A 25861-nucleotide genomic window follows, 5' to 3' on the forward strand; every position below is an offset into this window, starting at 1 on the left:
AAACATCTACGCAGATTTACAATACGCAGCATGTCTATTGTTTGCTGCTGATTTCAGCGTGGATGGCACCTTTTGCTATGCGAAAGCTGAGATCCAGAGCAAAAACAATCGCAAGATCTGCATCATCAGGTGCAAATTTTGTCACTGCAGATTTGCTGAATATTCACTGCAGATTTTCTGGAAAATCTGTAGCAGACACAACCTGTGTGAACCTTAGAACTTGAAAAATGCCAGCAAAAACACATGTACAAATTGACACTAAATAGAAAATGTCACCAAAGAAGTTAGCTAAATGTGCCTTAGAAATGTGTGTTACAAATAAAAAAGCTGATATTTTAAAATAAGGTGTTTTTTTTTGTTCCTGTGAAAATTTCAGAAAACGCCACCGTGTAAAAGAGTCCCTGGGACCTATGTACGTGATTACAGTTCCATACATCCTGCAAGTAGTACAGTGCTGTAATAGGGCACCAATAAAAGTGGAGCCACACTGTAGCCCCCTAGCCTCAAATTTCATGCAGGATTTTCTTCTGCTGAATTCTATGTGAAGAATGCTCTGATAGTCAGTCGTGCCATGTTCCATCGAATGCTGCATTATGGAGGTATTTTTCCCTTGAAGCTTCAGTAATGTGTTGTATAAGACCCCACATGGTGGCACGTAGTACAGGGCATCCATACAAGCCATGGGCACACAGCTCTGCCTATGTATACGAGTCTATTACTGGTCCATGAAGGGAACCAAATTTATAGTGACAGGATTGGATTCCATCCAAGCAGACAGGGAAGGACTAACCAAAGCAAGTCTTGAGAAAGGCTTCCCTGATCTTACAGGATCTGTTTCCGTCCTGGTCACTACATCTGTGGTTCCTGCAAGAAGATATAATAGGTTTGTGTGCATGCAGCTTCCATGTAACCAACAAGTTGGGCAGAAATAATGTCCCGGCTGGCAGCCATAATACAGCAACACGTTCTTAATGCAAGTCGGTCAACTCATCAAATAATAGTCAATACTCAATCGATGTCTGCAGCTAAAACTATACGGAGTTCCAATAAAATGGTGCGTTGTGCCCTCACTGGGCCTAACAGAGGCTGCTGCGTGTCTCTGGCCTCTCTCATTAGGGAAATCATTAATGATATTTAAAAAAAAAAAAGGATGATGGAATCCTTTTAATCATTCCAATCATTTTTTGTCTACTTATTGTTGTGGACTTCTGGCAGTCCGGCGACCCCTGAATGATAGTTCAATGTTAGTCTGCCCAGGGATTCTGAGTGCCCGGCTGGCTTGCATGAAGTCATTCGCATTGCGACCTTGTTTATGTGACACTGTTGGATTGAAAGGAGAAATGTTGGATAATTAATTTATTGCTTTTTAAGCTCATTGATGTGCAGTTTCTGTTTTGTTCCCCGGCAGCACACAGAGGAGCGTCCTGCATAGACGTGCATACAAGCCCAGCATTGCTCGCTGTCAGTGTGGCGCTCCGGCACGCAGGGGGTTAAGCGATGGCCCCGCTTCCCTCCCACAAGCCTTCTCCTCTTGCAGACTGCAACCTCCTCCTCCTGTTGTTTCCCCGGGAAGGGAGGGGGTGCCGGAGAGAGAGAGAGCAGGCAGGGGCGCTCAGCTTCACCCCATCCGTGCCCCCAGCAGCTGCCCCCATCGCGTGTGTGGAGTCGGGGCACGGCTGGGCTGGCAGCAGGGCATCTCGTCGCCCGCGCCGGGCACACTGATGCGGAGGCTCCAGCTGCTGCACGATCCGCTCCGGGTTTTCCGTGCGTCCTGTAATCAGAAAGAAGTGGATAATGGTCGCTGGAGCCGCCGAGCCATGCCGGGCCACATAGCTGCAACGAGTTGTGCGAACAGCGCCGGACGGAAAGTTTCCTGCTGAAGTGCGGGGATCAATGCCGCGTGTGCGGAGCGGCGGCCCGGAGGAGCACGGCCTGCGGCGGGGCTCGACGCGGACTGCCCGGCTGCCTCCTTGTACCTTGCGCTGTGATTTGCCTCTCCTTCCTGCGGGTTGCGCCGTCCAGCCCTGACTGCGATGTTGCAATGATCATGGCAGCGCAAGTGGTTTCAGCTGCTGCGGCCACCAGTGCGAACAATAAGGGGAAAAGCCCGAGTCTCGGCGCCCTGAGCCAGGAGCTGAACCCCGGGGGCTCCGGGGCGGCCGCCGCTGCTCTCCCTGCCCTCGGAGATGGGGAACCCAACAATACCGGAGAGCACCTCCACCACCACAACCTCCTGCACCACCACCAGCTCCGGCACCACCAGGTGACCATGGCCACCTCCTTGTCATCAAACATGAACAATAATAATAGCAGCTCGGATGCCGGACTGAAGGACGCCAGCAGCCTGGCAGCCTCCCCCCAATACCCGCCTCTAGAGATGGCTGCTGGCATCCCCAACCACAAGTTGAAGAGCCCCGGCGGCGGGGACTACCATGCACCCATCGCCCTCCACCACCACCACCATGCCGCCCCGCATCTGCAGCAGCACCGCCCGCCCAGTAAGGGTAGCAGCCCCGGCGGAGGCAGCAGCAGCGAGGCGTCGGACATGGAGCACCAGCAGGCGGCCGGGGGGGACGACGCTTGTGGCGGCGTGGCAGGGAAGGAACAGGGCGACCCTCGGAGGACGGGCAAAGCAGAAGAGGACAAGCTACTGGAGCCCATGGGCAGCCCGTATGAGCATGCCATGCTGCCAGGGGGGCAGCAGCAACAAGGGGGCAGCAGTAATAACCTCGCCGGATCGTCCTCATCCTCTTCCTCATCTTCCTCCTCCTCGGCGGAGTTTAACAGTTATTATGGCAGTGCCTCCGCCAACAGAGCCGGGCCTTGCTTTGCTCAACATGGCAGACAACAAAGCCCGGGTATGGGCATGATGCACTCTGCGGCCCCCAGCATGGACCCCCTGCAGAACTCTCATGACAGCTATGGCAGCAGCCAGTACGACCACTACCAGGGATACAGCAGGGCTGCTGCAGGAGGAGGGGTGGGGGGCTATGGCAGCCCAGCCTCTGCATATGGGGTGCTCAGCTCCCCCAGACAGAGCAGCACCCCAAATAACAGCATGATGATGGGGGAGAGGAGTGCCAACCATGGCAAAACACCCAGTGCTTCCAGTGCAGGGAGCTTCCATCGCTACCGGGGCCAGAACCAGCACCCATCAGGGGCCACCCCTACCCTCAACCAGCTCCTGACATCCCCAAGCCCCATGATGAGGAGTTATGGAGGAAGCTACACTGACTACAGCACCCCCAGTGCCCCCCAACAGCAGGCTGCAATCAGCCAAGGGAGTCAGCCGGGGAGCATAGGGGTGGCCAAAGACATAGGTGCCCAATATGGAGCTGCCAACACAGGCTGGGGGACTCAACAAAGAAATCACCCCGGCAGCACCGGTGCAGCCATCAACAGATCCCAGGTAATGTGAATACAAGTGTCCCATCCACTTCATGTCCTTCTAGAGGGCTGCAGCCATTTCTCTGCCGCCTACTCCTTGTTCTGGGGAAGCACACCCTCCCCAGCCAGGGCCCAGCACCCCCCCCATGGCTTACTATAGACCTGGTGTATACATATTACATAGTCTTGCCCATGGAATATTGATACATCAGCTAATGGATATGTCTTTGTTGCTAGTAACTTATTTATGCCCCTTATTAAGATGGATTCCTGATTCTGTATCTTGTAGGGCTGTGCCTCGCGCAGCATAGACTATGGTCTGGGTCTCTCTGCCTGGAAATGGGATATTTGTATAATGAAGTATATATGTTGGTTAACCTTTTTGTGCAAAGATAACTTAATGGCCTTTGTGGGGGATTGAATAGGTTTGTGGGTGCGGGCAGCGCTGGCGCTGCTGTCGCTTGCAGCTCCAGTCTGCAGAGTGACTTGATCTCCTTTGCAAGGTTTGGAATTTGAATTGTGGAGGTAAACTGGCTGTAATAGTCTCCAGACAGCTGCCTCTGAGTTGACATCTAATCTGCCATCTGATTGGCTCCCCTCTCACCATTGGGCATTTAGCTGCGCTGATGTAAATAGAATTGCTGAAAGGTACAGTCACAAATATTCTCTGCCACAAATAATAGCAGGGCGGCGACATCTGCTTACATGGGCACAGTGTTGCCATACAGACCCAACACTTACAATCGTGTATATGTATGTATATGTGTGATAGATAGATAGATATCTATTATTTATTAGAAGGCAGAGATCCTCTCCATGCATGTCTATATACACCTAGACCCCTTGGGATCTCAGGGTCTCAAGTCCACCCCCCCCCCCCCTTATTTATCTACAATGTAACGGTTGCGATTGACATTTTGTTACAATGTTCTTTTTTTTTTTGTGTTTAATAAACATTTGGTAATATAGGATTTGTGACTAGGGTGGGGTTCAGACGGGAGGCCTACTATTCCCATCGTCTGTATGCTGTCGGAATATTTTACTCCATGATCGGGTTAGGATTTTAAGCCGTATACTCGGAACCAATGTGTTTGGATATAAAGGAGTATTATTGTTACCCTTTTTTCAGCTTTCAATACAATTTAAATCAACTGCTAATTTATGTTGTGGCTTTCCGTATATTCATTTATTTTTTGTAAGCCTTCGTTCTTGGTCTCTTTCCCTTTTATATGACTGTCACGTGTGCATTATGGACCTATGAAATGGTTTACATAGAATGTTATTTTCAGTACGGCATGCTTTTTATGGCCATGTCTGATCACTACACATCAAAAAGGGTTTTAGGATGTATGTGTTGGTGAATGTTGTGCCGCCTGATAGTGCTCACTGCTGGTGTGTTGTATTGTACAGCTGCTGGTTTTCATGGAACACTTGTGTATATGGTAATTATAAATACAAGATATAGGGGATCCCACAGTCCCATGCATGCGGACTGGTGAAAAGTCTTTGACTATGTAATCACCTATGCCATAATCCCCAGCCTTCTCTTGCATGGACTTCCAATACAGCTCACTTTGCACATTGGTGTTTTTGAGAGGCTGAGAGCTGTTAAGGACCTTTCACACAGTAGTGGAAGAAGGATGCAGCCAAATCTGCAGCTGTAGAATTCCACATCAACCTCCTCAGGTAGTGTGCGGAATTTACCACAGCTTGCAGTGTGGTGCGGCCTATTCTGTTCATTACAGTATATCTACGCTTGGGTTATAAGATCTCATTTTGGTCATTGTCTAGTATTGATTTCTAAGAATCAAGACTTGTTTCTGCCATTCATGGTAACTACTATATGAAGTGTGGGACTATTCACCTGTGACAATGTATAAACCTGTGTTCTAGTTCTACCATATAATAGTCAAGCCTGGTAAGTATGGGGGGCACCACAGTCGGGCAGGGTTATTCCTTATAGAACAGTATTGGGGTGAGGTGTCCGCTATGGCCTGAAGAGCAGTTCTGCCTCCATAGTGTCGGCATCTGCTTATTGGTGGGACGTTCGTCGACTCCTTTGGTGCTTGAATACTACAGTATAGAGAAGATGCTGTTCAGCAGGTTTCCTTCAGGTGTTCCTGCGGGTCCTTTCATGGCTTCAGTCAGCTTTATTTTCACCTGTTTTAGGTCATTGTTGCTCTTCAAAATATCTCAATGGGTTTTAGCACATGTGAGGATTTACATACAGATTCAGGTGGAGATTTTACCCATTTACGCCGTTGGGTTTATTTTATGTTGAAGCCGGGAGCGGATGAGAGAAGAGAGGCCAGAGCTTTCCTTTTATACTTCTGCCTTTCACCCTGTGTGAACGCTGCGCTTAGAATGTGGCATTTAGAGAACATCCCATTTGTTCCAGCTATTACTGTAATCACGCACATTTATTGGCAATGTATTACTGAGCGGTAAAATATAAAGCTGCTGCGTCTGCTATGACACAATACAGGGAGAATGCCTGCAGTTCTCGGGCTTTTTCTTTTTGCCTTTATATGTACATTGTGCTGCTCGGTGTCTCGGCACAGTCTTTGCATCCGCCACTTGTTCTGCTCTGCACTTTCTGTGTTTGTTGTGGTGTCTTTTTTTTTTTTTTTTTCCCTGTTGCTTTTGTTCCGTTTTCTGTATTTCTGTGACTGTTTCCCTTTCGGTCTGCATTATGTATTCACTTCATTGCTGTTCACTGAATTTCAGAAACTTGTATGGTTTCTGTTTTGAGACTCTCGTACTTACTTTGTTTACTCCCCTCCCCCTTCCTCTTTCTATATATATATTTCCTTCTCTGTGTACATGAATCCGACTTCCTTTTGTATCTTCATCTGTTCGTGTGACTTCTGCCTTTCCGGTGTTTTCTGCTGTGGAGATTTGATGCTTTATATTTCGCAAACCTCGATCGTGGATCAACATTAGTCGAGTGAATTGAGAAAATTACTAATGTTCAAATAATGTGACTAACTATTTGTATGTAAATGTTTATTAGAATCTTGAAAAACTTTCCCATGTTGTAACCTACTTGTATCTAGCACCGTCTGGCTCTTACTTACAGCACTTAATAAAACTAGCGCTGCATTTACGATTGTTCACATCTGTGACGTTGCCTCTGTTTAGGTCACCGTCACGTGTCTGTTCAATAAGGCTGGCCATAATAGCGCAGCATGCTGTTCAACTTTGAGGAAATGATGGACACCGAGACTAAAGCCCAACAGACTCTGATAGTCAATGGCATCCATCCGGTACTGTTGATGTTTGTCACATGCCATATCCCACACTCATGTAATCTTCATTGGCTCTACCCTTATGACAGCAGAACAGAGACGAAAAACCGAGCCCAAAGCGTAGAGGTGGTTATATCACAGCATTGCCACAGGCATGGCTCTAGTAGGCCAGCAAACCGAGGGGCCAAGCTGCTCTGCATTATTAACCCATAGGCACCTCTGTGTCGGTGTATTGTATGGTGGTTCCATAATATGCTGCATGATGGAACATAACCTGTTCATATAAATCTGTAAGTATAAATGCTGAATATAGAATCAGCTTCACAACATACAAAATGGGGCACAGTGGCTATAGGAGCAGTGCCTAAAGATCTATACAATGCTGTAATAGTTGAATGATACCTTATTATATGTTAGCATTAATATTCGGGTCAATTCAAGGTAATATGCACATAATTTCTAATGGAATGTATAATTTGTGATTGTAACCATTTTTCTAATCTGTTACACTGTATGGTACAATATGGGAAGATCGGTGCCATGAGTCGGCCATACACGGGCCAAGGCTTATGGCAAATAGTGGCTGAATGAGATGGATGAGGGGACATTGTAACAAACCAGTGGCTCAGCTTGAAAGAACCAATTGGCTCAATCCTAATACACCAGATGACTTATTTTACGGTTACACTCTTGTCATAATTGTTTTCAGCCGTGGTTGTTGCATTTTTTTTTTCTTCAACTTCTAATTGGACTGATTACATCAAGCACTGTATAGAAAAACGAGGGCAGGACGCCTCATAGGACATTATGTAGCGTCGGTATGTGCTGTTCACGGACAGGAGCGTGTTCACCTTCAAACATTGTGTAAAGACACAACTGTTTTAAAATGTAAAATCAAAACTGCTTTCATCTTAGGATTGTGCCAAACGACCAGGCATCAGCCTCACAAATGAAAGGAAGCTGGACTGGGAGCAACCCATTGTAGACACTAGACCTGGCACCCAGCAAGTACAAGCAGAATTTCTCTTTAATGATATTCCAGTCTGTTTTGATGTTAAAAGGGGGTTGGCCCAATTCTAGCAGTTTTTCTGCAGCAGACTGCTCTGTACATTGCACAGTGGCCTAGTATCGTACAGCAGGCTGAGTACAATTCACTTCAATACGACTCAGCCTGCAGTATCATACTGGGCCACTGTGCAATGTACAGAGCTATTTGCTTCCTGCAGCAAAACTACTATGGGGGTGACCCATTTTAAGACAGTCTCTTCAGGTACTGGAATCGTGTGAAGCAGAGATCGTTTTGGCCTCAAAATGTGTGAAGCTAGAATTTGACGACACAAAAAAATCCTGCTTTTACTAGCTGCCTTCAAGTTCTGGTTTCTATAAAAGGTTGCGCCAGGTCTGGGTTCGTATAGCCTTTTTATCCACTTCATAATTGGGCTATTTAGGACTTTTGAGTCATATATTTTTGTGTACGAGTACATCTGCACAATCCAAGGCACATGACCAGATTAGACTAATTGTACACATGCTTGTCTGCAGACATTCTATACATTACTAGTAATTATTAGGAAATTATAGTACCAGTGTTTCTGGTGGCACAATGCACCACAGCTGTGCTGCGTGCACGTCACACACACAGCACTGCTACATACATTGTTAATCCCATACAACAGGGATCGGAAGCAGCACAGCACTGGAGATGAAGGACCTGTGATGTCATCGTTGTGTTTTGCCCCTGATCACATGACGGTGAGTATGTAAGTCATTCCCAAGTGAATGACTTACATACTCCGTCCCGGATCACGTGACTGTGAAGTCATCAAAGGTCCTGCATCCTTGTGCAGATTACGGGCGGACTACAAACCCACGCAGCCTCAGTTGCTATGGAATACTAACGTACACCTAGCCGGACAGCAGCCATATGTGTATAGGACCTGTGATGTCACCGTCATGTGATCAGGGGCAGAGCATGTAAAGGCCCATTTAGACACAACCATTATTGCGAAATAATCGTTGTCATTTACATCGCAAGATGATTGCTCAAATATTGAGTGATCGCCTTGCGCTCTGGAGGATGCAGAAGACAAGCTGGGGGCTGCTTGTTCTCTGCATCCAGCTGTTCTCCACTGGGAGCGCCTGGCTGTCATGCAGCCAAGCACTCCCAGCGGAGGATGCAGAAGACAAGCGGGGTGTCCCCGCTTGTCTTCTGCATCCAGCTGTTTTTTGCACGTAGCGCCTGGCTGTTATACAGCTGAGCGCTCCTTGCGGGGCATGGAGAACACAGCTGGACCGCTCTGTTCTTCATACCCAGCCTGTCATCGGGGAGCGGGATACAGCTGAAACAATAGTGTCAGCTGTATCCCGCTGTGAATCCCTGATAAGGCTCATCGTTGTCTTTCACCATGCTAAAAGACAACGATAAGCGACGGTTTAACAAGAACTGCACGATGTCAGTGCAATTAGACACAACAATTATGGCTCAAAAGAGGGCTTTTGAGCGATAATCGTTGCGTCTAAATGGGCCTTAAAGGGGTTGTCCCGCGAAAGCAAGTGGGGTTCAGCACTTCTGTATGGCCATATTAATGCACTTTGTAATGTACATCGTGCATTAATTATGAGCCATACAGAAGTTATTCACTTACCTGTTCCGTTGCTAGCGTCCTCGTCTCCATGGAGCCGTTTAATTTCAGCGGCTAATCGCCCGATTAGACGCGCTTGCGCAGTCCGGTCTTCTCCCTTCTGAATGGGGCCGCTCGTGCCGGAGAGCTGCTCCTCGTAGCTCCGCCCCGTCACGTGTGCCGATTCTAGCCAATCAGGGGGCTGGAATCGGCAATGGAACGCACAGAGCCCACGGTGCACCATGGGAGAAGACCTGCGGTCCACCGTGGGTGAAGATCCAGGCGGCCATCTTTGCAAGGTAAGTAAGAAGTCACGGGAGCGCGGGGATTCGGGTAAGTACTATCTGGTTTTTTTTTTAAACCCCTGCATCGGGTTTGTCTTGTGCCGAACGGGGGGGCTATTGAAAAAAACAAAAACGTTTCGGCGTTTAAGTCACTCACAAACCCACTCAGACAGGTGGTAATTAAATGAATTGTGCATCAAACTACTAATGAAGTTGTCCTTGACTCATTATGTACGATCGTCCTCCCCCCCCCCCCCCCCCCCCCCACCCCTTCACTTGCCAAGTAATGTATGTAGAGTAGTCAGCAGGTAGTTTAGGAAAGGTGAAGAACAGCAAAGCAAGAGTTGTGCAGTTCAGAAATGTGACAACCGCAGAGATGTCAACCGTCACTGTAACGTTAAAGAACTAAAATCTGTGATCATATTCTGCAGGTGACGTTGCGCTGGTTGTCGTACGTGACAGACGTTACTTATCTCTTCCAGTAGATTGTCTTCTATTAGTCTGGATGTCATTATGAATTATAACTGGACCCGAACGTCACCAAACTAGTTTCCATCCCGTGTATTCTTGATATCGGAACAGCCTGGAAGCTCCTATAAAGTCACGCAGCTTCCTAACTGCCCCCCTTGGCTTTTAAATGCACTCAGACCTGTCTATAAACGTGTAAACTCTGACTATTTGTGTATATTATGCAGAAATATCTGCATGGAAATTTCCTTTTGTCAGCTGTGCAGCCATAAATAGCACTCTGGTTCTCATCTTCATCGGTTTTCCTATTTCTTCCTTTTGTATGAGCTCCTCCAGCCTTAACCTCTTCCAGCTGATGGTGGTGACCTTCACATATGCAGATTAGCCATGTGTCTGCCTGAATTGGAACTCGCTGCCTCAGGAAGAGGGTTTTTTTTTTTCCCTTTCTTTTTATTCCACTGCGAATCTGACAGCCATTCATCCCTGACCTGGGCAGAGGTAATAAAAGGAAATTGGATTCAAATGGAATGCATGCAGATAATACTAGAGCAGAAGGGAGATCTCTGTATACACCAGCAGCTTCACTTTGAGATTAACCTCTTCCTGTCTGGAGAACTGATGCAGCACTTTAATAAAAATTAGATTTTTATGAAAATTGTATCTTTTTTCTGGATATATTTTTACTCCCTTTTGCACTTGGTTTGTAAAACTAAGGTGAGCTGCCATGATGATACTTATGCGTACTGCACAATATTGAGCAGTCTGGTACCCTCTATGCCGCCAATAATTCTAGTCAGATAGCCAAATGCCATGTTCGGTGGCGCTGTTTGTAACTATACAGAGTTTACACTAATAAATGTGGTGAGCAGGAAAGACGTGAAGAAGCAATCCGTAGAGCTTGCAGAAGGGAAGTGAGAGGATATGGGCGAAGCCTCTCATATGTTATAAGGTTCAGGAGAGAAGCGCATGTATAAGGGTGCAGTCACATGGGTCAGTGCGATATCCATCGGAGAAACGGGGACCGAAACAAGTTTTGTCTGTATCGCTATCGGATGAAACTCACCTGTATGAATACACGCTACAGGTGCTCTTACATGGACTAATTTGACAAATTTTTATTCACCTCTTGATTCACTGATTTGTGAGTTTCAGCGATGCTTTTTTAGGGGAGGGGTGAAGGGGTTAAGAATAATCTCGCTAGGCATCGCTGCCAACCGTGAGAAAATACCGCAATGTAAAATTTTTTATTTTTTTTTTTTAATCGCAACAGTCAATGCTACCTTGTGACCTTAAAATCGCATCGCAATGTGTTTGTAGTGTTGCGATGTGATAAAACGCATGCTCCATAAACATGGTCGATTTAAAAACGCAGAACGATGGGATATGCGATAATTTTTTAACTCGTGAACATCACGTGAATGAAAAAAAATCGCATGTGGGCAAGCAATTATTGAAATGCATTGGTTTCCTAAACTGCTTTTTACTGACTAATGCAAAAGGCGAAAAACCTGCCAAAAACGTGCAATTTTTTTTTTTCTCCTCGCCCGTTTGAAACCACCATTATAGTTTTAATAAAAATTAAAAATGCTGGATTGTTCAAATGTGAATGATTGTTTAGTGTAAACACAGCCGAAGATTGAAGTATAATTTTGTTTGCTCTCCGCTCATCGTTCATTTTATGCAGGCATGAACATCATCGTTAAATGTCTGGTTGAAATACGGATCATCCAGTTGTTCACCGGCTCCACGAACTGACATCAAGAAGACAAAACAAAGAAAAAAAAAAATGTCTCTTTCGTGTTTAAACTTACTAACTTTGCACAGTCACTCAGGCAAACTATTATCACTATGTAGAAGTCCCCTAAGGCCCCATGTCCACGGCACAAGTGTCTTTTTTTTTTTTTTTTTTTTTTTCATGTGGATATCTGCAGCAGATTCACTGAGTCATCGTTAAAAGGATTTTTTTTTTGCTTGCGGGAGATTGCAGATTGCATTTTTTTTATTTTCCCCTGCACGAACGCACTGCAGCTCATCCACGCAAAAATCTGCAACCCCCCCCCCCCTCCCAGCCTTTCCCCCACCACCCTAATTGACTTTAACCTTTAAATCCGCAGTGACTCCGCAAATGTATTTCCCATAGAGATGAAAGGAGCCACATCCATGATAAAATTAAGCATGCTATGATTTATTATCCGGGCGTGGCATTCGCAAATCCTTTAAAATCAAACTCGCAGGTGTTAAAGTGTGGATGCTCCATGCTTCTCTATGGGCGGCTTGAACTGCGAATCGCCCACATGGATTTTGCAAATCAAATCTGCCCGTGGATATTGGGCCTAAGGCTTCTTTCACATGAGGGCATATCGGCCGGCCGATATGCGCTGTGATCTGATGCATTGGATTCCAATGCATCACATGGGCGTATTTCTGAGACTTAAAACCCCCCGGCCAAGCCAATATAGCGACGGGCGTTTTTACGTCGGGCCCAAAAGATAGTCCTGAAACTATCTTTTGAGCCGGAAATACGTCGGACGCTGCATGGGCTCCTATGGGAGCCAATGGCAGCGGCCGTAGTTAGGAGGGAGTTTAGCAGCATGGCTCCTAAACTCCCTCCCTCTGTTCCCCTCCCCGCTCGTTCTGTGCAATTGGGCAGGGGTGGAGCTAAGCACCACCCCGCCTCCTATTGATGGCTATGGATAAGGGGCGGGAAGAGGGTGGAGCTAAGAGCCTGCCCCTTGTGCATAGCCATCAATGGGAAGAGGCAGGGTGACTGGTGCTTAGCTCTGCCCCCTCCCATTGCACAGAACGAGCGGGGAGGAACAAGAGGTGAGCCTGCGATGGGGAGGGGAAATGGGCGATGGCCTGGTGAGCTCGGGGCATTTGCGCCGGCCTCACCAGGCCGTATGAACAGGTGCATAAACGTTTGATTTGTGCGCCCGTTCACTAGATTTTCCTCTCCCAACGTAGCATATATCGTCCGGCCGTGAAAAGGGCCAGACGATCTCTCCTCATGTGAAAGAAGCCTAAGGGATATCCACACTAGAACAAGGGGGACAATCTGAGATTAGTTGGGGGAGAAGAAATGTCAGGAAATGTCCTACTGAAGGAGAAGTAGATGCGTGGGACAAACTTCCAGCAGTCGTGGTTGCGGAATGAAGTCGAACTGTGGGGGAGAAGAATGGATCTCGGAGAAATATACAGGAAATAATGCAAGGGCACATTGTGTAGGCTTTATTTATTGCCAACAAGTTTCTAACCTTGAAGGGGAACAACTACTATACAATCTTGCTTCTAAACATCCATATGGAGCTGTTTGTGAAAACTCTGGGCTCTTGGCTCTGTGTTGCATGATTATGGGGACTGAAGCCTATATCCTTAAGCCAGTGATAACCTAGGGTCATCCCCTTGCACAGCTAACTTCTACATGCAACTTTGCCTCCTTGTTTTATTCCTAAGGTATGACTCCTCATGGAAGTTTATGTCCTTTGCACACTGAATTGGGGTTTTAAACCAACTCTTTAAATTTGTCCGCTCTTTTAGTCTACAGCCCAGCAGCCATATGCTTGATTTCTCCTATTTTCTATTGAAAGCGGAATGAGGAAGGGTTCTACCCTGTCCACTTTCCTCTTGTATGCTGGCCATATACATTATATAAATGTAGGTTGCCAGTTGAATAACCAATAAATGAGCAATACACACAGATGCAGCCATACACCTTTTAGTCCATAGTTGTCATTACCGTTGGCGATGGACAAAAGATCCATCTGGGAACATTCTTTCCATGAAAGATCTCTCATAAAACTAAAGATCTTTCATTGGACAAAAACTTTAAATGTGGCCAACTTCTGTCAGAACCGGCAACTCTCGGGGCCGCCGGGCCCGCACCACCGGTCCGGCCACCCGGGGTACAGGAGCACGGCGCAGAGGTACCCCGGTTCTGGTGATCTCCCCGGGCCGCTGTAAGACTGGTCGCCGCCGGGTTGCTAGGGAGGCAGCTGGTGCTTCTAGTCGCTTGACTACCAGGCTGGCTTCCCTGGTAACTGTCTGTGCAGTGAGACTGGGGGCGTGCCCCCAGCACCGCCCTGATTAGCCCTGCTGCTGTCAGGCTCCCCGCCCCAATCAGCTTCTGGGGCGGGAGCGCTGACAGCATTTAAATAGGTGTGTTTTCCTCTCAGGCCTTGCCAGTGTTAGTTTGGTTCTCCAGCTGCACCCGCGTTTATCCTGACTGCTCTTGTGACCTCGGCTTTTCTGACACCTGCTTTTGGACTTGACTACGTTTTTGCCTGACCCCTCCGTACTGCGTACCCTCTTGTTGCCTACCCGGATTGTCTGACCATTCTACCGTTGCTTGTCTCAGTGTCTGTTTGTCTCCCGTGTCCCGCTTCCCTAGTGAGGGTAGGGACCGTCGCCCAGTTGTCGCCCTGGGGGGTAGCCCAGGGGGGCAAGTAGGCAGGGACAGGGGTTGCGGGATATCTCAGGGACCCCCATATCCCGGACACTGTCCTGACAGTAACACTGGCCGAACTAAGGTCAGACCCTTGCATCCGCCCGGCAACTTTGAGCCCCTCGATGGAGGCCGTGGCGGCTGTAGCGAACCAGGTCCAGGTCCTTACGACCCTTGCCCAGGACCTAACAGCCCGCTTGCAGCCACGGGAACAAGTGGCAGCTGCAGGCCCCATGCAGCCCTCGTCCGCTCCAGGAACGATGTCAGAACCTCGAGCCACGCTTCCGGATTGCTTCTCCGGAGAGAGAGATCAGTTTTTTGCATTTAGAGAGAGCTGCAAGCTCTACTTTGATCTCCGCCCCCACTCCTCTGGTACTGAATACCAGAAAGTGGGAATCGTAATTACCCGCCTGAGGGGAGAGCCCCAGAATTGGGCTTTCTCGCTACCAGCTGGCTCTCCAGCCCGACTATCCCTGGACGCCTTTTTTTTCGCCCTGGGTCAAATTTATGACGAACCCGACCGGGCGGGCTACGCAGTCTCCAAACTTCTGGCCCTGCGCCAGGGTTGTAAGATGGCGGAGGACTACTGTTCCCAATTCCGTCAACATTGTACGGAATCCCGGTGGAACGATGCCGCCCTAAAAGACTTATTTTTGACCGGTCTGTCTGAGGGTCTCAAGGACCTACTTGTGGCCCACCCAGAGCCTAAAACCCTGGAGCAAGCCATGTCGCTGGCTATTCGAGCCGACCGACGTTTGAGGGCCAGACACGCCGCTCGGACCACCCCACTCCCCACGTCTACTTCTTCGACTGACCCGACCTTTTACCCTCCCACCACCGAGGCCATGGAGCTGGGAGCCGTGAACCCCGAGCAACGACGGGAACACCGCCTGAAGAAGAACCTCTGCTTCTACTGTGGGGAGCCGGGTCACCGCATTGCTACCTGCGCTAAGAAGCCACGGCAGGAAGAACTCCCGCTCCTAGGCAGTTATCGGGGGGACTGTCTAGGAGCCAAGGTACTCCCTGTGTTGTCCAAAATGTTAGTGCCTTGCACCCTAGAATTTCATGCTTTCCACCGTACTGGGCAAGCCTTTGTTGATTCGGGGGCTGCGGCTAATTTCGTTAACTTTAATTTCGTTGCTCAACTGTCCGGGGTTTTGTTACGTTTAGAAACTCCGATTCTGGTTTCAGGAGTGGACTCCACTCCTTTGCAAGCAGGGGTGGTTAATCTGGTGACCCCTGAAGTAAGGTTTACTATAGGAGCCTTACACGTGGAAACCTGCACCTTTCTAGTGATGAGAGATTTGTCTGTGGACGTCGTCCTAGGCCTCCCCTGGCTCCGGGAGCACAACCCGGTAGTAAATTGGGACACGTTGGAACTGGTAAAGTGGGGTCCCCGCTGTGCCAACCACCTTTGTGCGGTGAAGGTGGGAATCTCCACCTGCGAGGGGAGCCCCCTACCAGAATACCTCTCCGAGTTTTCTGACGTGTTCTCCAAACAATTATCTGAAGCTCTGCCCCCTCATAGGGAATGGGACTGTAAAATAGACTTGATTCCTGGGGCCAAACTTCCTAAGGGCCGCATTTATAACGTTACGGTTCCAGAGAGAGAATCCATGAGGGACTACATCCAGGACAGCCTGGCCAAGGGGCACATCCGGCCCTCAGAATCCCCGGTGGGTGCCGGGTTTTTCTTCGTTGAGAAGAAGGATGGGGGTCTCCGGCCCTGTATTGACTATAGAGAGCTAAATAAAATCACAGTCCGAAACCAGTATGCTCTTCCACTCATTCCTGACCTCCTCAACCAGGTCGCTGGTGCCCGATGGTTTTCTAAACTTGATCTCAGGGGAGCATACAACCTCATCCGCATTCGGGAGGGGGATGAGTGGAAAACCGCCTTCAATACGCCCCTCGGGCATTTTGAATACCTAGTTATGCCTTTTGGATTGTGTAACGCCCCCGCCATTTTTCAGGGGTACATGAACTCAGTGTTTCAGGATATCATGGGGGTGTTCGTGGTTGTATATCTAGACGACATTTTGATTTTTTCCTCCGACTTGCCGAGTCACCATACTCACGTTCAGACTGTGCTAGCTCGACTCAGACATAACAAGCTGTTTGCTAAACTCGAGAAATGTGTTTTCGGGGTACAAAAGATATCATTTTTGGGGTATATCATCACGCCATGCGACTTCCAGATGGATCCTGAAAAGGTGAAGGCCATCACGGAGTGGGCCCAGCCAGGGTCGTTGAAAGCCCTTCAACGCTTCCTCGGCTTCGCCAACTACTATCGCAAATTCATTAAAGACTTCTCCGTGGTGGCTAAACCTCTAACGGACCTCACCAGAAAGGGGGCAGATGTGAGGACCTGGTCTTCTGAGGCTCTGAGGGCCTTCAATACCCTAAAGGCGGCGTTCTCGTCTGCACCTGTCCTAGTACAACCGGATCTGTCCAGTCCTTTTGTGGTGGAGGTAGATGCCTCTGAGTTTGGTGTGGGAGCGGTACTGTCCCAAGGTCCCTCCACTCTCACCAACCTTAGACCGTGTGCCTATTTTTCTAGGAAGTTTTCGTCCACCGAACGGAACTATGATATAGGCAACCGGGAATTGCTGGCGATTAAGTGGGCTTTCGAAGAGTGGAGGCATTTTTTGGAAGGAGCCCATCACCAGATTACGGTACTCACTGACCATAAAAACCTCACTTATCTAGATTCCGCTAAGAGGTTAAATGCTCGGCAAGCCCGCTGGGCCTTGTTTTTCTCTCGGTTCAATTTTGTTGTTACCTATAGACCCGGTTCTAAGAATGTCAAGGCTGATGCCCTGTCTAGGAGTTTTGGTTCTCCGGAACCTTCCGAGCCGGAGCCTGAGAGCATTCTCTCCCCTGGGGTGGTCCTCGCTGCTGTCTCCTCCGACCTTTCACCTCTCATTCACGCCGCTCAACAATCTGCTCCTGAAGCCCTTCCGGAAGGCAAATTATTTGTCCCGTTGTCACTGAGATTGAAAGTGTTAGAGGAGACACATGCTTCAGTCCTAGCTGGACACCCCGGTATCAGGGGTACTCTGGAGTTAGCGGCCAGACTCTATTGGTGGCCGCACATGGCCAAGGATGTACGGGTATTTGTGTCCGCGTGCCCGGTTTGCGCAAGGGGGAAGAACCTCAGGAGACGTCCTGAGGGGCCTCTTCTGCCCTTGCCCATTCCGTCCAGGCCATGGTCCCATTTGTCCATGGATTTTATTACTGATCTGCCATCCTCGCTGGGGAATACGGTCATTTGGGTAATAGTTGACCGTTTCTCCAAAATGTCTCATTTTGTTCCACTTGGCAAGTTGCCTAACGCCAAACTTTTGTCTGAGATGTTCATCAAGGAGATTGTTCGGTTACATGGGATCCCCGAGGATATTGTGTCTGATAGAGGGGTTCAGTTCGTCGCTCGCTTCTGGCGAGCCTTCTGTAAAAATCTAAACGTTAATTTGTCCTTTTCCTCCGCTTTCCATCCCGAGAGTAACGGACAAACGGAACGGATGAACCAAGAACTTATCCAGTATCTGCGACTGTTTGTCTCTGATAACCAGCATCAGTGGGCCAACTACTTACCTCTCGCCGAATTTGCTATTAACAACCATGGTAACTCGTCGACCCAACTGTCACCTTTTTTTTGTAACTATGGGTTCCATCCCCGGTTCTCGCTTTCTACTCCTTTGGTCTCGAACAATCCGGCCGCCGACATATCCGCCGAAGAACTGTGCACAGTTTGGGCCCAGGTTCGTAAGAACCTTCAGGGTTCCCAAGAGAAACTGCGTAAATACGCAAATAAAAGACGTACTATCTCTGCACCTTTTGTGGTCGGGGAGCAGGTTTTATTATCATCTAAGAATCTGAGACTTAAGGTTCCCTCCCTGAAACTTGCTCCTCGGTTCATTGGCCCATTTACGGTTTCTCAGGTTATCAACCCGGTGTCATATAAGTTGGCACTTCCTGACCCCTGGAAGGTCCACAAGGTTTTTCACAAGAACTTGCTTAAGAAGTATGTGACTCCAGTTCTCCCCACCCAGAACCCGCCTCCTCCCTCTCTGGTACAGGGGGAACTGGAGTATGAAGTAGAAAGGCTTGTGGATGCCCGACGGGTTAGAGGTGGGCTGCAGTACCTGGTCCACTGGAGAGGATTTGGCCCTGAGGATAGGACGTGGGTCCCTGCCAGGGACGTGCATGCGCCACGCCTAGTCCAGGCATTCCACAGGGCTTTCCCGCTTAAGCCCGCACCTGGCCATGGGGGTCCGGTGTCCCCCCGTAGAAGGGGGGGTACTGTCAGAACCGGCAACTCTCGGGGCCGCCGGGCCCGCACCACCGGTCCGGCCACCCGGGGTACAGGAGCACGGCGCAGAGGTACCCCGGTTCTGGTGATCTCCCCGGGCCGCTGTAAGACTGGTCGCCGCCGGGTTGCTAGGGAGGCAGCTGGTGCTTCTAGTCGCTTGACTACCAGGCTGGCTTCCCTGGTAACTGTCTGTGCAGTGAGACTGGGGGCGTGCCCCCAGCACCGCCCTGATTAGCCCTGCTGCTGTCAGGCTCCCCGCCCCAATCAGCTTCTGGGGCGGGAGCGCTGACAGCATTTAAATAGGTGTGTTTTCCTCTCAGGCCTTGCCAGTGTTAGTTTGGTTCTCCAGCTGCACCCGCGTTTATCCTGACTGCTCTTGTGACCTCGGCTTTTCTGACACCTGCTTTTGGACTTGACTACGTTTTTGCCTGACCCCTCCGTACTGCGTACCCTCTTGTTGCCTACCCGGATTGTCTGACCATTCTACCGTTGCTTGTCTCAGTGTCTGTTTGTCTCCCGTGTCCCGCTTCCCTAGTGAGGGTAGGGACCGTCGCCCAGTTGTCGCCCTGGGGGGTAGCCCAGGGGGGCAAGTAGGCAGGGACAGGGGTTGCGGGATATCTCAGGGACCCCCATATCCCGGACACTGTCCTGACAACTTCTTTCCAGTCAATAAAAATGTTATTGGTTAAAACATTTTCCTGTTGGTAAATTTCACCTGACGATTTAGTTTTTGTTGAAATAGTCTGTTTTCATCAACTTTGGTCTGTGTATGGGCACCTTTACCCAACCCTTCACAACCCTCCTCATTCTTTTTCCTCCCCTAATGACTTTTGATGACATTTCTGGTCTAATTAATCTAAGTCACATGACCTAGAACTTTTGCTTTTACAGGATTTTTACCCCTTCCAGTGATCTACAAAACGCCCAAGTTGCCTAAGAGTTCATGTTAGTAGTTTTTATATAAAAGGTTTTTTTTTGCCTCTAACTTCCCTTTGTGTTGCCCTTTTTCACTACCCTGATGTCCAGTTGGTTCCCCAGTAATATCTTGCGCTATTATCAACTGGCATCCATTTTACAGTTTTTGTATTGCACACAACTTGCCTCCAGGTCTTCCTGGTAACCTTAAGGCCTCATGTCCATGGGGAAAATCAGGCCCGCCGTGGATTCTTCATGGAGAATCCTGCAGCGGGTTCCTCCTTTCCCGCAGACATGATGCTAAAAAATAAGAATTTCCTTACCTGTCTGGACGCTGCGAGCCTGCTCTCCGTCGCGGCCGGATCTTCTTAATTCAGCCCGGCGCATGTGCTCGGCACGCTGGCAGCGTGCCGCGGTCATGCGCCGGGCACTCCACTTTTATTTTTTTGAACTCCTGCTCTCCCGCGCGCGGGGAGCAGAAATTCAGGCGCGGGTGTAACGTGGATCCAGATGGCTTCCATAGGCTTCAATAGAAGCCTGAGGGAGCCGTCCCTGCGGGAGACCCGCACTAAAATGGAACATGCCGTGGGTGGTTTCCCGCTGACGCAATCCGCGCCTGAAGGGGAAAATGACATCCGCAGGTATTTAACTACCTGCGGGTGTCCAATGCATCCCTATGGGGCGCAGATCCGTGTGTGGGAAAAACGCTGCAGATTTAAAATCACAACTATCCCGTGGACTTGAAGAAGCCTAAATGTCTCACCCCCTGCTTATGAATTCCCTTTGATAGGTCAAGTTGGCCAACACTCTTTTAAACCCACTGCAACATTCTTTACAAAAAAAAGTAAATGTTTTTTCTGACCCCCCCCCCCCCCTCCCTCCCCCAAAAAACTTATTTTACCATAAATTCTATTATTGGAAAATACAAATGAGCACCACCACACAAATTTTGGCATTAATACATTCGTAATGACTAGTACTATTTAAATAGCTTTATACGTTGAACAGCCCTTTAAAAAAGTCAGAATTGCTGTTTTTGATCATCATAATAGAAAAACAAGTCTTATGCCGCCCTAAATGGTACTCAGGGAAAAATGCTAACTCATCCCATAAAAACAAACAAGGCCTTGTACAGCTGTGCAAGTGGAAAAAGTTACAGCTCACTGAATATGGCGAAAGTGTGTGTAGATGTGTTATAAATTTGGCATAACCGTAATCATCACCCATAAAATAAGCTTTGCAATCACCCATAAAATAACCTTTGCAATCCAATTTGGATTCAGGGTTTACTAGGGGGCTTTCTCTTTCTGCCATTATACAATGGCACCATCTGCTGGCTAGCGCCAGTACTGCAGTATGGGACATGCTGGAGAGGCCCCCAACAACAGAGCGGCCAGTAATATACAGTAAGAATACACTGTCGGACGTCTTCCGACATCGGAGCTGTACAGCCTTCAATCAGAATGTCGTTAGACGTGGAGCCTGACCGGCAATGTGAGCAGTAGCACTGTAGCACAGCTCCAGACTGAATCCTGTAAATCACCCTGTTATCGGGTCCTTACCTGGGCAGAAACAGCCACAAATGGAGCATAGGCACAGCGGACATCCAGCCGACGATATGGTGCAGGGGGGAGAAGCAGGCTGCCGGCAAAATCAAAATGGCGACGGCGGGAAGGAGCAGAGAATGATACCGCGGCCCCCCCAGCAGCAGCACAGACGCGGCCAAGAAGCTGGCAAGGTATGCCAGGGAGGAGAAGGGCAGAGATGAGAAGCCCTTAAGCCCTAAGCAGCAGAGGGAGGGCGTGGTGGAGCAGGGAGGTTCAGCAGTCTGCACACAGCTCACAGGCACAGCAGGGGGAGGGGAGGAAGTGCCATATAATGAAACTCCAGCAGCAGGTGAAGATGGAGACCCCAATGCAAGTGGGCAGAGTGCCATGATTAATACAAGTGAACCCACTTTGAAAGATGTCTTCAGTGAGGTCACAAAATGCAACGCATCCCTGAAAACCCTTAACGTACAAATGGGCGCCATGCAGACGAACGTGAATCTGTTAAGGCATGACGTACAGAAGATATCGGAGCGCCTAACAGAGACAGAACAGCGTCTGAGCAATGTGGAAGATGTGATACAGCCGCTCCAGAGAGACGTTGAAAAAAGCCTGCATAATCTGCAATTCCTGCAGAATAAAATATATGACCTGGAGAATCGCTCAAGACGTAATAATGTGCGGATTATGCGCCTCCCAGAGAAAACAGAGGGGAATAACCCACTGGACCTTTTTGAAACTTGGCTCCCTGAGCTGTTTGGGAGAAATGCACTAACATCAATGTTCGCAATAGAGAGAGCGCATCGTGTGCCGACATGACACCCCCCCCCCCACCCCCCCCGGGGCTCCTCCAAGACCGGTACTTCTCAAACTTCTACACTACAGAGACCGCGACGCCATACTGCATAAAGCCCGCGAAAAGGGAGAAATCCGCTTTAATGGTGCCAGGGTGTCATTTTTCCCAGATTTCTCCACTGACCTACAGAAAAAACGCGCAACGTTCATTGAAATAAAAAAGAGACTGAGAAATCTACAAATCCCGTACGCAATGCTGTATCCTGCCAAACAGAGTTGCAGCACTGGGAAATACGCACCTTTTCAACAATCCAAAAGAAGCTAATTCCTGGCTGGACCGTAATGAGGAACAGATCCGCCGGGGAAGATCGCCACGCGAATCTCTGAGCAGGAAAGATGACGACGATTGAAAAGAAAATACGCACGCTGATGCCCAATTGAAATGGACCGACTTAAAAAAGGAGCTATTGAAAGGTGGAGACTTGAAGACCGCCAAGGAATATGGAGGACTGGTACCCCGATCCGATCGTTAAACGGATCCGTGAGTTTTATGTTGGGGAAGTTCAGTTTTCGGTCTCGTTCTCTTTTATATTGTGATAGTTCTGGAAAAGTTATGTATAGAAGGGATGTTAATATGCAATAGAAATTTTGTTCAGAGTGGGGGAGGGGGGAATGTTGTTCTGTGTGTACAGCTAGAATGTATGGTGTTACTATGGGAAAGTTATAAAAGGCGGGAGGGTGGACCAGGATATTTACAGATGGGTTGTAATAGTTTGATCTCAGATAAGAGTGATGTTCTGCAGTACTTAGACAATGCATGTGTGATATATGACAGCCTGCGTGATCATGATAAGGAGACACGGATCATCCCAGTGCGACTCGCTCACTTAGGTGGGACTGGCGGGGGATGCCTGGAACATGTAATTCTGAGGAATATAATACACAACGGAAATGAGTACCAAAATTAGTCATCTCATGGAATGTGAGAGGAATGGGTGACCCGGCGAAACGGTCAGCGGTATTGCAAGTAATTAAAGAACAGGGCCCAGCCATTATATGTCTACAAGAAACCCACTTAGCTAAAGACACCATAGACACCTTTAAAGTAGCGAAATGGGACATAGCTTTCACTCTACGCATACGAGACACTCCAGAGGCGTCAGCATAATCATACATAGAAACATCCCGTTTAAGTGATTCACACAGAAGATAGATGCGGAGGGCCGGTTCATCTGCTTAAATTGCAAGGTATATAACTATACCTGTGTCCTCATCTCAAAATATATATATATATACACACCACCCCCATATAACAGCTCAGTAATGCGTCAAGTGCTGGGATTTGCGGCGGAGACACCGGATGTTTCAGTACTTATAATCGGAGACTTCAACTCGGTTATTAACCCCTTGCAGGACAGGTTACGAGTCGAAAATACCCCGGGAGAGAATAGTATGACGTCGCTAGGACATTTATTAGCGGAAACGTCATTGCTAGATATATGGACAACGAGACACCCTAATGACAAGCAATATTCATGTCATTCAACTACATATCAATCCCTATCAAGAATAGATTTAGCAGTGGATAATGTTAAACTGTATGGGGACACGTTATCCATTGAATATCTACCTAGAGTCATATCGGACCACTCCCTGTTACGATTAGACATACAGCACTGCAACAACTACATTTATACCAGTAAGAGGGGGAAACTAAATCCCCACTGGTTTAAATATATTAAATAAAGAAAACCCTAAAATCGCTCTGGTGGAGTACTTTGAATTAAATAAAGGATCAACAAATATGACGGTGTGCTGGGAGGCCATGAAAGCCTACATGAGGGGCATATTTATACAGCAAATTACCCAGGCAAAAAATAGTCATAAAGAAAGGGGACAGAGACTGCAAAAGGGTCTAAAATAGAGATGAGCGAGCATACTCGTCTGAGCTTGATGCTCGTTCGAGTATTAGGGTGCTCGAGATGCTCGTTACTCGAGACGAGCACCACGCGGTACTCGTCTCGATTAAAACGAGCACTGACCATTGAATTCAATGGAGCTGGCAATACAGCCGGCTCCATTGAAAGCAATGGCCTGCCGGCAAGCGCGGGATGAATTGTCGGGAAGGGCTTAAATATATAAGCCCTTCCCTGCAATTCATCCAGAAATGTGTTTAAAAAAAAAAAAAAAAAAAGAATATACATATACACACACACACACACACACACACACACACACACACACACACACACACACACACACACACACACACTCGCACTCACCTTGTCCCGGCAGAACGATGTTAGCCCGTTGAATTCAATGGAGCCGGCAATACAGCCGGCTCCATTAAAAGCAATGGGCTGCCGGCGATCGCGGGATGAATTGTCGGGAAGGGGTTAAACATATAAGCCCTTCCCTGCAATTCATTCAGAAATGTGTAAAAATAAAAAATATATATATATATACTCACCTGGTCCCGGCAGACGGAGTTCAGCGTGGCCAGCGGCAGTCCTCCTGAACTGCTCTGAACAGCTGTGAGTAGTATTCAGCAGCCGGGGATTTAAAATCCCCGCCTGCTGAATGAGCTGCCTCTAATTGCTCACAGCCTGACCAATCAGGGGCAGATTCCACTCACACACCCATTCATGAATTTATGAATGGGTGTGTGACTGCTGCCTCTGATTGGCTCAGCGGGACCAATCCGATGAGAGGCAGCAGTCACTCACCCATTCATAAATTCGACTCGAGCGAGCACCCGAGCATTTTGGTGCTCGCTCATCTCTAGTCTAAAAGAATCGGAAGACAAATTTGTGAAAGAAGGCACTACATCAGCGCTGCAGGCCTGGAAGGAGGCCCAAGAAGCATTAAATACATACTCTGGAGACGGCGACCACCAAAGAGGGGGTTTCCTACTATGAAGAGGGGGAGCGTACGGGACATATGCTAGCGGTAATAGCCCGGGCACAGAATAGGTCTACGTACATTCTAGAACTTAAAGATGCGCGGGGTAGTATTACTAGGGATACGCCCTCAATTTGGGAGATTGCTAAGGTTTTTTACTGCTCCCTGTACTCCTCCAGCCTGAATAAATCTGCGGAGCAGATAGAGGACTATCTGGCAGAAATAACAACACGCAAACTCTCGGAGGAGCAGAAAGCTTTTCTTGACGTTCCACTAGATTTGAAGGAGCTGCAGGAAGCGGTGAAAAGTATGCAAAACAACAAGGCCCCTGGGGAGGACTGTTTTCCTATAGAATATTATAAGCAGTTCGCGGATATCTTGTTACCACGTCTCTTGGACACTATAGTGGGGAGGTGGAGGAGCAGGGAGAACTACCGCCATCTATGAAAAAAGCAAAAATAACAATTCTACTAAAATCGGATAAGGACCCCCTATTGATGGACTCGTACAGGCCAATCTCACTGTTAAATACAGATGTTAAAATTATAGCTAAAGCCCTGGCAAATCGACTTTCCAGAGTGGTATCCACCCTGGTACATCTGGACCAAAACGGGTTTATACCGGCGAGGTCCACGGCAGCGAACATACGCAGACTGTATTTGAACCTACAAATTCCAACAGACATTGAGGGAAACAGAATAATATGCTCCCTAGATGCCGCTAAAGCTTTTGACAGTGTTGAATGGTCATATCTTTGGAAAGTACTAGAAAAAATGGGGTGCGGCCCAGGGTTCCTGCTTATGGTCAGACTGCTGTACACAAACGTGGGGGCGGATGTGTTCATCAACGGGGGGGGGGGGGGTCCTCTGATATGTTCCCACTACACAGGGGAACAAGACAGGGGTGCCCGCTGTCACCACTGTTGTTTGCACTGGCAATCGA

General features: G+C 48.4%; 1 protein-coding gene across 10 annotated transcripts in view; it reads left to right on the forward strand.

Annotated features, from left to right (window-relative positions):
* The first annotated feature begins 1549 nt into the window (after window positions 1-1549).
* ARID1B (AT-rich interaction domain 1B) overlaps window positions 1550-25861 on the forward strand; it is a 490608-nt gene continuing 466296 nt past the window's right edge. For 5 of the 10 annotated variants that reach the window (XM_066596068.1, XM_066596069.1, XM_066596077.1 and 2 more), the window contains exon 1: window positions 1550-3409. In XM_066596068.1, the coding sequence (XP_066452165.1) occupies window positions 2042-3409 (1368 nt within the window). In that variant the 5' untranslated portion in view covers window positions 1550-2041. The remainder of the gene's footprint in view (window positions 3410-25861) is intronic. The other 5 variants (XM_066596073.1, XM_066596070.1, XM_066596076.1 and 2 more) reach the window with 1 other exon arrangement.

Source organism: Eleutherodactylus coqui, chromosome 3 (genome assembly GCF_035609145.1).
Source record: "Eleutherodactylus coqui strain aEleCoq1 chromosome 3, aEleCoq1.hap1, whole genome shotgun sequence".
Classification (NCBI taxonomy): Eukaryota; Metazoa; Chordata; class Amphibia; order Anura; family Eleutherodactylidae; genus Eleutherodactylus; species Eleutherodactylus coqui.